Genomic DNA, 16,090 nt, shown 5'->3' with positions numbered 1-16,090 from the left:
AATGTGAGATAGCTCTAACCTGAGTAATGTGAGATATCTCTAACCTGAGTAATGTGAGATATCTCTAACCTGAGTAATGTGAGATATCTCTAACCTGAGTAATGTGAGATAGCTCTAACCTGAGTAATGTGAGATATCTCTAACCTGAGTAATGTGAGATATCTCTAACCTGAGTAATGTGAGATATCACTAACCTGAGTAATGTGAGATATCTCTAACCTGAGTAATGTGAGATATCACTAACCTGAGTAATGTGAGATATCTCTAACCTGAGTAATGTGAGATATCTCTAACCTGAGTAATGTGAGATATCACTAACCTGAGTAATGTGAGATATCTCTAACCTGAGTAATGTGAGATATCTCTAACCTGAGTAATGTGAGATATCACTAACCTGAGTAATGTGAGATATCTCTAACCTGAGTAATGTGAGATATCTCTAACCTGAGTAATGTGAGATATCTCTAACCTGAGTAATGTGAGATATCTCTAACCTGAGTAATGTGAGATATCTCTAACCTGAGTAATGTGAGATATCTCTAACCTGAGTAATGTGAGATATCTCTAACCTGAGTAATGTGAGATATCTCTAACCTGAGTAATGTGAGATATCTCTAACCTGAGTAATGTGAGATATCTCTAACCTGAGTAATGTGAGATATCTCTAACCTGAGTAATGTGAGATATCTCTAACCTGAGTAATGTGAGATAGCTCTAACCTGAGTAATGTGAGATATCACTAACCTGAGTAATGTGAGATATCACTAACCTGAGTAATGTGAGATATCACTAACCTGAGTAATGTGAGATATCACTAACCTGAGTAATGTGAGATATCACTAACCTGAGTAATGTGAGATATCTCTAACCTGAGTAATGTGAGATATCTCTAACCTGAGTAATGTGAGATAGCTCTAACCTGAGTAATGTGAGATATCACTAACCTGAGTAATGTGAGATATCACTAACCTGAGTAATGTGAGATATCACTAACCTGAGTAATGTGAGATATCACTAACCTGAGTAATGTGAGATATCTCTAACCTGAGTAATGTGAGATATCACTAACCTGAGTAATGTGAGATATCACTAACCTGAGTAATGTGAGATAGCTCTAACCTGAGTAATGTGAGATATCACTAACCTGAGTAATGTGAGATATCACTAACCTGAGTAATGTGAGATATCTCTAACCTGAGTAATGTGAGATATCACTAACCTGAGTAATGTGAGATATCACTAACCTGAGTAATGTGAGATAGCTCTAACCTGAGTAATGTGAGATATCACTAACCTTAGTAATGTGAGATATCACTAACCTGAGTAATGTGAGATATCACTAACCTGAGTAATGTGAGATAGCTCTAACCTGAGTAATGTGAGATATCACTAACCTGAGTAATGTGAGATATCTCTAACCTGAGTAATGTGAGATATCTCTAACCTGAGTAATGTGAGATATCTCTAACCTGAGTAATGTGAGATATCTCTAACCTGAGTAATGTGAGATAGCTCTAACCTGAGTAATGTGAGATAGCTCTAACCTGAGTAATGTGAGATATCTCTAACCTGAGTAATGTGAGATATCTCTAACCTGAGTAATGTGAGATATCTCTAACCTGAGTAATGTGAGATATCTCTAACCTGAGTAATGTGAGATATCTCTAACCTGAGTAATGTGAGATATCTCTAACCTGAGTAATGTGAGATATCTCTAACCTGAGTAATGTGAGATATCTCTAACCTGAGTAATGTGAGATAGCTCTAACCTGAGTAATGTGAGATATCACTAACCTGAGTAATGTGAGATATCACTAACCTGAGTAATGTGAGATATCACTAAGCTGAGTAATGTGAGATATCACTAACCTGAGTAATGTGAGATATCACTAACCTGAGTAATGTGAGATATCTCTAACCTGAGTAATGTGAGATATCTCTAACCTGAGTAATGTGAGATAGCTCTAACCTGAGTAATGTGAGATATCACTAACCTGAGTAATGTGAGATATCACTAACCTGAGTAATGTGAGATATCACTAACCTGAGTAATGTGAGATATCACTAACCTGAGTAATGTGAGATATCTCTAACCTGAGTAATGTGAGATATCACTAACCTGAGTAATGTGAGATATCACTAACCTGAGTAATGTGAGATAGCTCTAACCTGAGTAATGTGAGATATCACTAACCTGAGTAATGTGAGATATCACTAACCTGAGTAATGTGAGATATCTCTAACCTGAGTAATGTGAGATATCACTAACCTGAGTAATGTGAGATATCACTAACCTGAGTAATGTGAGATAGCTCTAACCTGAGTAATGTGAGATATCACTAACCTGAGTAATGTGAGATATCACTAACCTGAGTAATGTGAGATATCACTAACCTGAGTAATGTGAGATAGCTCTAACCTGAGTAATGTGAGATATCACTAACCTGAGTAATGTGAGATATCTCTAACCTGAGTAATGTGAGATATCACTAACCTGAGTAATGTGAGATAGCTCTAACCTGAGTAATGTGAGATATCACTAACCTGAGTAATGTGAGATAGCTCTAACCTGAGTAATGTGAGATATCACTAACCTGAGTAATGTGAGATATCTCTAACCTGAGTAATGTGAGATATCACTAACCTGAGTAATGTGAGATATCTCTAACCTGAGTAATGTGAGATAGCTCTAACCTGAGTAATGTGAGATAGCTCTAACCTGAGTAATGTGAGATAGCTCTAACCTGAGTAATGTGAGATAGCTCTAACCTGAGTAATGTGAGATATCTCTAACCTGAGTAATGTGAGATATCTCTAACCTGAGTAATGTGAGATATCTCTAACCTGAGTAATGTGAGATATCTCTAACCTGAGTAATGTGAGATATCTCTAACCTGAGTAATGTGAGATATCTCTAACCTGAGTAATGTGAGATATCTCTAACCTGAGTAATGTGAGATATCTCTAACCTGAGTAATGTGAGATAGCTCTAACCTGAGTAATGTGAGATATCACTAACCTGAGTAATGTGAGATATCACTAACCTGAGTAATGTGAGATATCACTAACCTGAGTAATGTGAGATATCACTAACCTGAGTAATGTGAGATATCACTAACCTGAGTAATGTGAGATATCTCTAACCTGAGTAATGTGAGATATCTCTAACCTGAGTAATGTGAGATAGCTCTAACCTGAGTAATGTGAGATATCACTAACCTGAGTAATGTGAGATATCACTAACCTGAGTAATGTGAGATATCACTAACCTGAGTAATGTGAGATATCACTAACCTGAGTAATGTGAGATATCTCTAACCTGAGTAATGTGAGATATCACTAACCTGAGTAATGTGAGATATCACTAACCTGAGTAATGTGAGATAGCTCTAACCTGAGTAATGTGAGATATCACTAACCTGAGTAATGTGAGATATCACTAACCTGAGTAATGTGAGATATCTCTAACCTGAGTAATGTGAGATATCACTAACCTGAGTAATGTGAGATATCACTAACCTGAGTAATGTGAGATAGCTCTAACCTGAGTAATGTGAGATATCACTAACCTGAGTAATGTGAGATATCACTAACCTGAGTAATGTGAGATATCACTAACCTGAGTAATGTGAGATAGCTCTAACCTGAGTAATGTGAGATATCACTAACCTGAGTAATGTGAGATATCTCTAACCTGAGTAATGTGAGATATCTCTAACCTGAGTAATGTGAGATATCTCTAACCTGAGTAATGTGAGATATCTCTAACCTGAGTAATGTGAGATAGCTCTAACCTGAGTAATGTGAGATAGCTCTAACCTGAGTAATGTGAGATATCTCTAACCTGAGTAATGTGAGATATCTCTAACCTGAGTAATGTGAGATATCTCTAACCTGAGTAATGTGAGATATCTCTAACCTGAGTAATGTGAGATATCTCTAACCTGAGTAATGTGAGATATCTCTAACCTGAGTAATGTGAGATATCTCTAACCTGAGTAATGTGAGATATCTCTAACCTGAGTAATGTGAGATAGCTCTAACCTGAGTAATGTGAGATATCACTAACCTGAGTAATGTGAGATATCACTAACCTGAGTAATGTGAGATATCACTAACCTGAGTAATGTGAGATATCACTAACCTGAGTAATGTGAGATATCACTAACCTGAGTAATGTGAGATATCTCTAACCTGAGTAATGTGAGATATCTCTAACCTGAGTAATGTGAGATAGCTCTAACCTGAGTAATGTGAGATATCACTAACCTGAGTAATGTGAGATATCACTAACCTGAGTAATGTGAGATATCACTAACCTGAGTAATGTGAGATATCACTAACCTGAGTAATGTGAGATATCTCTAACCTGAGTAATGTGAGATATCACTAACCTGAGTAATGTGAGATATCACTAACCTGAGTAATGTGAGATAGCTCTAACCTGAGTAATGTGAGATATCACTAACCTGAGTAATGTGAGATATCACTAACCTGAGTAATGTGAGATATCTCTAACCTGAGTAATGTGAGATATCACTAACCTGAGTAATGTGAGATATCACTAACCTGAGTAATGTGAGATAGCTCTAACCTGAGTAATGTGAGATATCACTAACCTGAGTAATGTGAGATATCACTAACCTGAGTAATGTGAGATATCACTAACCTGAGTAATGTGAGATAGCTCTAACCTGAGTAATGTGAGATATCACTAACCTGAGTAATGTGAGATATCTCTAACCTGAGTAATGTGAGATATCACTAACCTGAGTAATGTGAGATAGCTCTAACCTGAGTAATGTGAGATATCACTAACCTGAGTAATGTGAGATAGCTCTAACCTGAGTAATGTGAGATATCACTAACCTGAGTAATGTGAGATATCTCTAACCTGAGTAATGTGAGATATCACTAACCTGAGTAATGTGAGATATCTCTAACCTGAGTAATGTGAGATAGCTCTAACCTGAGTAATGTGAGATAGCTCTAACCTGAGTAATGTGAGATAGCTCTAACCTGAGTAATGTGAGATAGCTCTAACCTGAGTAATGTGAGATATCTCTAACCTGAGTAATGTGAGATATCTCTAACCTGAGTAATGTGAGATATCTCTAACCTGAGTAATGTGAGATAGCTCTAACCTGAGTAATGTGAGATAGCTCTAACCTGAGTAATGTGAGATAGCTCTAACCTGAGTAATGTGAGATATCTCTAACCTGAGTAATGTGAGATAGCTCTAACCTGAGTAATGTGAGATATCTCTAACCTGAGTAATGTGAGATATCTCTAACCTGAGTAATGTGAGATATCTCTAACCTGAGTAATGTGAGATAGCTCTAACCTGAGTAATGTGAGATAGCTCTAACCTGAGTAATGTGAGATAGCTCTAACCTGAGTAATGTGAGATAGCTCTAACCTGAGTAATGTGAGATATCTCTAACCTGAGTAATGTGAGATATCTCTAACCTGAGTAATGTGAGATATCTCTAACCTGAGTAATGTGAGATAGCTCTAACCTGAGTAATGTGAGATAGCTCTAACCTGAGTAATGTGAGATAGCTCTAACCTGAGTAATGTGAGATAGCTCTAACCTGAGTAATGTGAGATAGCTCTAACCTGAGTAATGTGAGATATCTCTAACCTGAGTAATGTGAGATATCTCTAACCTGAGTAATGTGAGATATCTCTAACCTGAGTAATGTGAGATAGCTCTAACCTGAGTAATGTGAGATAGCTCTAACCTGAGTAATGTGAGATAGCTCTAACCTGAGTAATGTGAGATAGCTCTAACCTGAGTAATGTGAGATATCTCTAACCTGAGTAATGTGAGATATCTCTAACCTGAGTAATGTGAGATAGCTCTAACCTGAGTAATGTGAGATATCTCTAACCTGAGTAATGTGAGATATCTCTAACCTGAGTAATGTGAGATATCTCTAACCTGAGTAATGTGAGATATCTCTAACCTGAGTAATGTGAGATATCTCTAACCTGAGTAATGTGAGATAGCTCTAACCTGAGTAATGTGAGATAGCTCTAACCTGAGTAATGTGAGATATCTCTAACCTGAGTAATGTGAGATAGCTCTAACCTGAGTAATGTGAGATATCTCTAACCTGAGTAATGTGAGATATCTCTAACCTGAGTAATGTGAGATATCTCTAACCTGAGTAATGTGAGATATCTCTAACCTGAGTAATGTGAGATAGCTCTAACCTGAGTAATGTGAGATAGCTCTAACCTGAGTAATGTGAGATAGCTCTAACCTGAGTAATGTGAGATAGCTCTAACCTGAGTAATGTGAGATAGCTCTAACCTGAGTAATGTGAGATATCTCTAACCTGAGTAATGTGAGATAGCTCTAACCTGAGTAATGTGAGATAGCTCTAACCTGAGTAATGTGAGATATCTCTAACCTGAGTAATGTGAGATATCTCTAACCTGAGTAATGTGAGATAGCTCTAACCTGAGTAATGTGAGATATCTCTAACCTGAGTAATGTGAGATAGCTCTAACCTGAGTAATGTGAGATATCTCTAACCTGAGTAATGTGAGATATCTCTAACCTGAGTAATGTGAGATATCTCTAACCTGAGTAATGTGAGATATCTCTAACCTGAGTAATGTGAGATATCTCTAACCTGAGTAATGTGAGATATCTCTAACCTGAGTAATGTGAGATATCTCTAACCTGAGTAATGTGAGATAGCTCTAACCTGAGTAATGTGAGATAGCTCTAACCTGAGTAATGTGAGATAGCTCTAACCTGAGTAATGTGAGATATCTCTAACCTGAGTAATGTGAGATATCTCTAACCTGAGTAATGTGAGATATCTCTAACCTGAGTAATGTGAGATATCTCTAACCTGAGTAATGTGAGATATCTCTAACCTGAGTAATGTGAGATATCTCTAACCTGAGTAATGTGAGATATCTCTAACCTGAGTAATGTGAGATATCTCTAACCTGAGTAATGTGAGATAGCTCTAACCTGAGTAATGTGAGATATCTCTAACCTCAGTAATGTGAGATATCTCTAACCTGAGTAATGTGAGATATCTCTAACCTGAGTAATGTGAGATATCTCTAACCTGAGTAATGTGAGATATCTCTAACCTGAGTAATGTGAGATATCTCTAACCTGAGTAATGTGAGATATCTCTAACCTGAGTAATGTGAGATAGCTCTAACCTGAGTAATGTGAGATAGCTCTAACCTGAGTAATGTGAGATAGCTCTAACCTGAGTAATGTGAGATAGCTCTAACCTGAGTAATGTGAGATAGCTCTAACCTGAGTAATGTGAGATATCTCTAACCTGAGTAATGTGAGATAGCTCTAACCTGAGTAATGTGAGATAGCTCTAACCTGAGTAATGTGAGATATCTCTAACCTGAGTAATGTGAGATATCTCTAACCTGAGTAATGTGAGATAGCTCTAACCTGAGTAATGTGAGATATCTCTAACCTGAGTAATGTGAGATAGCTCTAACCTGAGTAATGTGAGATATCTCTAACCTGAGTAATGTGAGATATCTCTAACCTGAGTAATGTGAGATATCTCTAACCTGAGTAATGTGAGATATCTCTAACCTGAGTAATGTGAGATATCTCTAACCTGAGTAATGTGAGATATCTCTAACCTGAGTAATGTGAGATATCTCTAACCTGAGTAATGTGAGATATCTCTAACCTGAGTAATGTGAGATAGCTCTAACCTGAGTAATGTGAGATAGCTCTAACCTGAGTAATGTGAGATAGCTCTAACCTGAGTAATGTGAGATATCTCTAACCTGAGTAATGTGAGATATCTCTAACCTGAGTAATGTGAGATATCTCTAACCTGAGTAATGTGAGATATCTCTAACCTGAGTAATGTGAGATATCTCTAACCTGAGTGAGATATCTCTAACCTGAGTAATGTGAGATATCTCTAACCTGAGTAATGTGAGATATCTCTAACCTGAGTAATGTGAGATATCTCTAACCTGAGTAATGTGAGATATCTCTAACCTGAGTAATGTGAGATATCTCTAACCTGAGTAATGTGAGATATCTCTAACCTGAGTAATGTGAGATATCTCTAACCTGAGTAATGTGAGATATCTCTAACCTGAGTAATGTGAGATATCTCTAACCTGAGTAATGTGAGATAGCTCTAACCTGAGTAATGTGAGATATCTCTAACCTGAGTAATGTGAGATATCTCTAACCTGAGTAATGTGAGATAGCTCTAACCTGAGTAATGTGAGATATCTCTAACCTGAGTAATGTGAGATATCTCTAACCTGAGTAATGTGAGATATCTCTAACCTGAGTAATGTGAGATATCTCTAACCTGAGTAATGTGAGATAGCTCTAACCTGAGTAATGTGAGATATCTCTAACCTGAGTAATGTGAGATATCTCTAACCTGAGTAATGTGAGATATCTCTAACCTGAGTAATGTGAGATAGCTCTAACCTGAGTAATGTGAGATAGCTCTAACCTGAGTAATGTGAGATAGCTCTAACCTGAGTAATGTGAGATATCTCTAACCTGAGTAATGTGAGATAGCTCTAACCTGAGTAATGTGAGATATCTCTAACCTGAGTAATGTGAGATATCTCTAACCTGAGTAATGTGAGATATCTCTAACCTGAGTAATGTGAGATATCTCTAACCTGAGTAATGTGAGATATCTCTAACCTGAGTAATGTGAGATATCTCTAACCTGAGTAATGTGAGATATCTCTAACCTGAGTAATGTGAGATATCTCTAACCTGAGTAATGTGAGATATCTCTAACCTGAGTAATGTGAGATATCTCTAACCTGAGTAATGTGAGATATCTCTAACCTGAGTAATGTGAGATATCTCTAACCTGAGTAATGTGAGATATCTCTAACCTGAGTAATGTGAGATATCTCTAACCTGAGTAATGTGAGATATCTCTAACCTGAGTAATGTGAGATATCTCTAACCTGAGTAATGTGAGATAGCTCTAACCTGAGTAATGTGAGATATCTCTAACCTGAGTAATGTGAGATATCTCTAACCTGAGTAATGTGAGATATCTCTAACCTGAGTAATGTGAGATATCTCTAACCTGAGTAATGTGAGATAGCTCTAACCTGAGTAATGTGAGATATCTCTAACCTGAGTAATGTGAGATAGCTCTAACCTGAGTAATGTGAGATAGCTCTAACCTGAGTAATGTGAGATATCTCTAACCTGAGTAATGTGAGATAGCTCTAACCTGAGTAATGTGAGATATCTCTAACCTGAGTAATGTGAGATAGCTCTAACCTGAGTAATGTGAGATATCTCTAACCTGAGTAATGTGAGATAGCTCTAACCTGAGTAATGTGAGATATCACTAACCTGAGTAATCTGAGATATCACTAACCTGAGTAATGTGAGATAGCTCTAATCTGAGTAATGTGAGATAGCTCTAACCTGAGTAATGTGAGATATCTCTAACCTGAGTAATGTGAGATAGCTCTAACCTGAGTAATGTGAGATATCTCTAACCTGAGTAATGTGAGATATCTCTAACCTGAGTAATGTGAGATAGCTCTAACCTGAGTAATGTGAGATAGCTCTAACCTGAGTAATGTGAGATATCTCTAACCTGAGTAATGTGAGATATCTCTAACCTGAGTAATGTGAGATATCTCTAACCTGAGTAATGTGAGATATCTCTAACCTGAGTAATGTGAGATATCTCTAACTCTACCAATAACTTCAAATTGAAAAATACTGATAATTTCTACATGACTTTCAACATGGTCCAGGAGCTGTGAATCGACCCTCACAACTATATATAGGTCAGTACAATGTTTCTGGGTTAAGTCTACCTTGTTCACCAGGGTTCAGGAGCTGTGATTCAACCCACACGTTCTTCCTGGTAGACCAGAGTGCCAATAGATGGCACTACTAACCCACTACAGAATTCGTGTTAAGTTTTAGTGAAGGCCAGAGTGCAAATCTTTTACCAGCCTGCCTGTTCCAACAATTATCATGAGTTTTTGGGGCTGGAAGGATTATTTCTGATTAATTAATAGACTGACTATGGATTGTAAACCTATCAGGGTAATAACCCACAATAACACAAGCAATTAGGTTCAACCCTATCTACTACACCATGGTTTGTGTGTTAGGTTTCAAGACTATCTACTACATGAGGGTCATTAAGGCTGCATGACAGCTATACACTGAGACCCGCGTCAGGACACATTTGTCCTGTTTCCTGACGAACCTTACCTAACCTAACCTAACCTAACCTAACCTAACCTAACCTAACCTAACCTAACCTAACCTAACCGAACCTAACCTAACCTAACCTAACCTAACCTAACCTAACCTAACCTAACCTAACCTAACCTAACCGAACCTAACCTAACCTAACCTAACCTAACCTAACCTAACCTAACCTAACCTAACCTAACCTAACCTAACCTAACCTAACCTCCAGTCATGAATATTTTAATACCCAAAATACTGATTAATGTAAACTACCAGTTTATATACACTGAGATACATAAACCGCAGTGTATATACACTGAGATACATAAACCGCAGTGTATATACACAAAGAGATTTTCACCTCCCATTGCATATATACAGTGGCATACATCTTGGTGTATATACAACGAGATTCACACCTATCTGTGTATATACACTGATATATACCTCTGAGTGCATATACACTGAGATATACCTCTCAGAGTGTATATACACTGGTATATACACTTCTCAGTGTATATTCACTGGTATATACACCTCTCAGTGTATATACACTGGTATATACACCTCTCAGTGTATATACACTGGTATATACACCTCTCAGTGTATATACACTGGTATATACACCTCTCAGTGTATATACACTGGTATATACACTTCTCAGTGTATATACACTGGTATATACACTTCTCAGTGTATATACAATAAAATAAACACATGTCACTGTATATATATGAGAAATACGGTTTACTGACCCATGCTCGGCAGGTCCTTTTGAGGAACCCTTACTCATTTAGCGCTCTGCCGTTGTTACGAGACATCATTACTGACTAACCTTTGACATGATGTCATTATCAACATCGATCTCTGGCTCTGCCCAGTCGACCTTGACTTCAGTCGACCCCCAGAGCAGGATTCGACCTGAGAAGAGTTTTCTCCTGGCCATGGCCGCTGCCTTGTGACTGGTATACTCCACGAAGGCGTAGCCTCTATTCTTCGTTCTATCGTTGATAGATGGATAGAGGATGATCTTCACTACGCCCTCCGTTACCCGCTTCATCTCCTCCAGCACCTCTTCGCGGCCCCGACACTTAGGGATGCCCCCGACGAAAAGGCGGTTGTTGTCAACGCTACGGGTCACACCCAGGTACTTCTTAGGGCGCACTTCGATGTTATTGAGGAGTCGAAGTGCATTCTCTGCCTCCTGTTTGGAGGTGTACTGCGCGAAGCCGTACCCTCTGTTGTTCCCGTTGATGTCCATCATCAAACGGACTTCGTAGATCTTCCCGGCTCGCTCCATTACAGGGACCAATTCATCTTCAAACAGGTCCCTGGGGATTTTCCCAATAAAGACCTCACAGCCCTTAGGGGGACTGGGACCCTCCCAGCCTGGAGGTGGACCGTACCGTCTCTGACCGTTCTCCTGCACCAGCAGGTACCCAGTGCGCTGCAGTAGCTCCTGCAGTGCCAGCGGCAGGTTCTGCAGGGTGCCAGGGACGGCAGGGTCATTAATAACAGTGCCTTCACTGCTGCCAGTGCCTTCAGGTCCGCTTGTCATGGTTCTTCAAGACTGAATCAGCCGGAACCAGCCTTGGTGCGCACGCTAGTCTTATCTTATCATCCCGCCCACTCTTATCTCTCCTTCATAGAAAATAACACCGACTGATTTGCCCGTGAACCGGAGAAACACTGAGCAAACACACACACAGTGAGGCAATAGATGTCACTGTGTGTATACACAGAATGGTGTATATCTCTCAGTTTACATACACTGAGGTATGTTTCTCTCAGTGTATATACACTGAGAGGTGTGTGTCTCACAGCGTATACACAGAGGTGTATATCTCAGTGTATATATAAAATATGTCTCTCAGTTTACATACAATGAGGTGAGTATTTTTCAGTATTTATACACTGAGAGGTGTATCTCCCAGTGTATATACACTGAAAAGTCTATATATCTCAGTGTATATCCACTAAGAGGTATAATTTATATATTTCAATGTATACACTCCGAGAATTGTGTCTATCTCGGTGCATATACACTATTAGTTTATATTAATCACTATTTTAGACAATAAAGTATTCTTGACCTGCGGTGAACAATGGTGAAACCAAACAGTGAAAGTTGTTCACTATCATGCAGTACCTGTCTCAGTAATCCCTCACTGTCCTAGTAATCCCTCACGGTCCCAGTAATCCCTCACTGTCCCAGTAATCCCTCACTGTCCCAGCAATCCCTCAATGTCCCAGTTAATCCTCTACTGTCCCAGTAATCTCCTACTGTCCAAGTAATCACTCACTATCCCAGTAGAGTTTCACTGTAACAGTAATCCCTTACTGTTTCAGTAATCCCTCACTGTCCCAGTAATCCCTCATTGTCTGTAATCTCTCACTGTCCCAGTAATCCCTCACTGTCCTAGTAATCCCTCACGGTCCCAGTAATCCCTCATTGTCCCAGAAATTCGTCACTGTCTCAGTAATTACTCACTCTCCCAGTAATCCCTCACTGTGCCGGAGTCAAATGCAATGTTTGCAGCTCTCACAGAGACCCACATAAAGGATCATTATTACAACGAAATATGGATCCCAGGTTATAACCTGTTCCGATGTGACAGAGTGAACAGGCAACATGGGGGAGGGGGCCAGTATGTCACAGAGGCGCTCATTTGCTACTAAACTACTAAACATCTCAAATAATGGATATCTGGAGTATACCTGGAGAGGGTTTTGGGTTTCAACGCCCCAATGGCTCGGTCTGTCTGAGACCAGACCTCGTGGTGAACCAGGGTCTGATCAACCAGGCTGTTACTGCTGGCCACACACAAACTGATGCACGAGCCACAGCCCGGCTGGTCAAGTACTGACTTTAGGTGCTGTCCAGTGCCTTCTTGAGGACGGCCAGGAGTCTGTTGGTAATCCCCCTTATGTGTGCTGGGAGGCAGTTGAACAGTCTGACACTTTTTGTGTTGTCTCTCAGTGTACTCGTGGCTCCCCTTCTTTTCACTGAGGAAATGTTGCATCTCCTGCTGAGTCTTTTGCTTTCATAGACAGTGATTTTCGTGTGCAAGTTTGGTACTAATCCCTTTAGGATTTTCCAAGTGTACATTATCGTGTATCTCTCTCGCCTACATTCAAGGGAATGCAAATTAAGGGCCTTCAACCATTCCCAGTAATTTAGGTGCCTTATCATACTTACGTGTACCGTGTAATTTTTTGTACACTCTCCAAGTCAGAAATTTCACCTGCCTTGAAGGGGGCCGTTAGTGTACAGCAGTATTCCAGCCTAGAGAGAACAAGCGATTTGAAAAGAATCATTATGGGCTTGGTGTCCCTAGTTTTGAAGGTTCTCATTATCCATCCTATCATTTTCCTAGCTGATGCGGTAGATACATTGTTGTGGTCCTTGAAGGTGAGATCCTCTGACATTATCACTCCCAGGTCCTTCACATTACTTTTTCCCTCTTTTGTATTGTTAGAATTTGTCATATACCCTGATACAGTTTTAATTTCCTATAGTTTTCCATATCTGAGTAGTTGAAATTTCTCTTCATTGAACTTCATATTGTTTGGAGTGGCTTATTTGAAGGTTTGGTTGATGTCCGCTGGGAGTCTTGCAGTGTCTTCGATGGAGGTGACGTCACTGCCATGGTAATTCGGGTGTCATCCGCAAAGGAAGACACAGATGGCTTACATCTCTGTCTATGTCAGACGTGAGGATGAGGAATAGAATGGGAGCGAGTACTGTGCCTTGTGGAACACAGCTTTTCACAGTAGCTGCCTCAGACTTTACTCTGTTTACTACTACTATTTTTGTTCTATTTGTTAGGAAATTATAGATTCATCCACCAACTTTTCTTGTTATTCCTTTATCACGCATTTTGTGTGCTATTACACCATAGTCACACTTGTCAAAGCCTTTGCATAGTCTGTGAATGCTACATCTGTATTTTGTTTATCCTCTACAGCATAAGGTGATCCAGTAGCTGGGACAGGCAGGAGCGACCTGCTCTAAACCCGTGTTGCCCTGGGTTGTGTAACTGATGGTTGGCGATCATGTTTCTTACAACCCTTTCAAAGACTTTTATTATATGGGATGTTAGCGCTATTGGGTCTGTAGTTTTTTGTAGTTGAAGTTATGGTAATAAAGATTGAAAACCAAAACCTTATCATTGTGGTGGTATACAAGCCTCTGGATACAACTTCCCAGCAATTCCAGGAACAGCTTTTGAAAACTGACCAGTGTCTGGAAAATCTCCCAACTCCTGCCCCAAACATATTGCTACTGGGAGATTTCAACTTCAGACACTTAAAATGGAGGAGTGTAGCAAATAATATTTTAGCAGAGATCATCCCAGGAGGCAGCTCAGATGATAATTCACACACACACGAGCTATTAAATCTCTGCACCAAATTCACCTTAAACCAGCAAATAATAGAGCCTACTAGACTAGAAAATACACTGGACTTCATCTTCACTAACAGTGATGATCTGATACATAATTTAACCGAATCAAAAACATTACACTCAGATCACAACATAATAGAGGTACAGACATGTATACACAGGTCTCCTGACCAGGAAAATGTCATCAGTCATGAGGGTGTCTTCACAAAATTCAACTTCAGTAACAAAAACATACAGTGGGAACAAGTCAACAGTTTGCTAAATGAAACAAGCTGATAAAATATCCTAAATAACACGGATCCAAACCTTTGCCTAGAAAAAAATAACTCTGTGGCACTTGAGGTCTGCTCAAGGCACATTCTATTAAGAAAAAGAAAGAGAAGATGTAAACTAGAGAGAGACGCTCCGTATATAGGCGAAGGCGAAGAATCATAAAGCTGATGAGAGGCCCCAGTATATCTGAAATACGAAGGGAGGCAGTGGTCAGGGAAATTGGAAATATCGAACTTAAGCTTAATGAATCTTACAGGAGACAAGAATCTCAGGAAGAGCTTAGAGCCAATAATGAAATTGAAAGAAACCCGAATTACTTCTTCTCCTACGCCGAACGTAAGGCGAGAGCAACATTCAATACTGGACCTCTGCTTAGACGAGATAGGACATACACAGATGACAGAAAAGAAATGAGTGAGATACTAAAGTCCCAATACGATTCAGTGTTCAGCGAGCCACTACCCAGACTCAGAGTCGACAATCTAAAATTCTAAATGATTTTTTACTGAATGAGACTCAAAATTTGGTTACTTCAAAAACCTCTGATATTATTCTAACACCACAAGACTTCAAATAGGAAATTAATGACATGCCTATGCCTAGGCTCTGGTTTGTGAAACTGTGTTCGTCAAGAACTGCAAGAAGCCCCTGTCACGTGCCTTCATTCCGTGGAGAGGGAGCATGGACACAGGGGTCATCCCACTCACTAAAAACAACAGACACAGCCCCACTCCACAAAGGTGGCATTAAAGCAGTGGTAAAGAACTACAGACTGATAGCACTAACATCCCATATCATAAAATCTTTGAAAGAGTTCTAAGAAATATGATCGCCAACCACCAAGATACCCATCAATTACACAACCCAGGGCAACATGGGTTTAGTGCAGGTCGCTCCTGTCTGTCCCAGCTACTGGATCACTATGAAAAGGACTTGGATGCTGTAGAGAATAAACAAAATGCATATGTAGTATACACAGACATTGCGAGAGCCTTCAACAAGTGCGACCATGGTGTAATAGCGCACAAAATGCGTGACAAAGGAATAACAGGAAAAGTTGGTAGATGGATCTATAACTTCATAACAAATAGAACACAAAATGTAATAGAAAACAGAACAGGTGAAGTCTGAAGCAGCTACAGTGATAAGTTCTGTGCCACAAGGCACAGTACTCGCTCCCA

General features: G+C 39.3%; 1 protein-coding gene across 1 annotated transcript in view; it reads right to left on the bottom strand.

Moving 5' to 3' along the window:
• Window positions 1-11,847, bottom strand: part of LOC128697066 (uncharacterized) — a 233,916-nt gene extending 222,069 nt beyond the window's left edge. Inside the window, exon 1 of the mRNA XM_070095253.1 lies at window positions 11,064-11,847. Within this exon, the coding sequence (XP_069951354.1) occupies window positions 11,064-11,786 (723 nt within the window). The 5' untranslated portion in view covers window positions 11,787-11,847. The remainder of the gene's footprint in view (window positions 1-11,063) is intronic.
• Window positions 11,848-16,090: the final 4,243 nt, after the last annotated feature.

Source organism: Cherax quadricarinatus, chromosome 49 (genome assembly GCF_038502225.1).
Source record: "Cherax quadricarinatus isolate ZL_2023a chromosome 49, ASM3850222v1, whole genome shotgun sequence".
NCBI lineage: Eukaryota > Metazoa > Arthropoda > Malacostraca > Decapoda > Parastacidae > Cherax > Cherax quadricarinatus.
The sequence above is the reverse complement of the archived record's forward strand: the minus strand, read 5'-3'. Positions and strand labels throughout refer to the sequence as shown.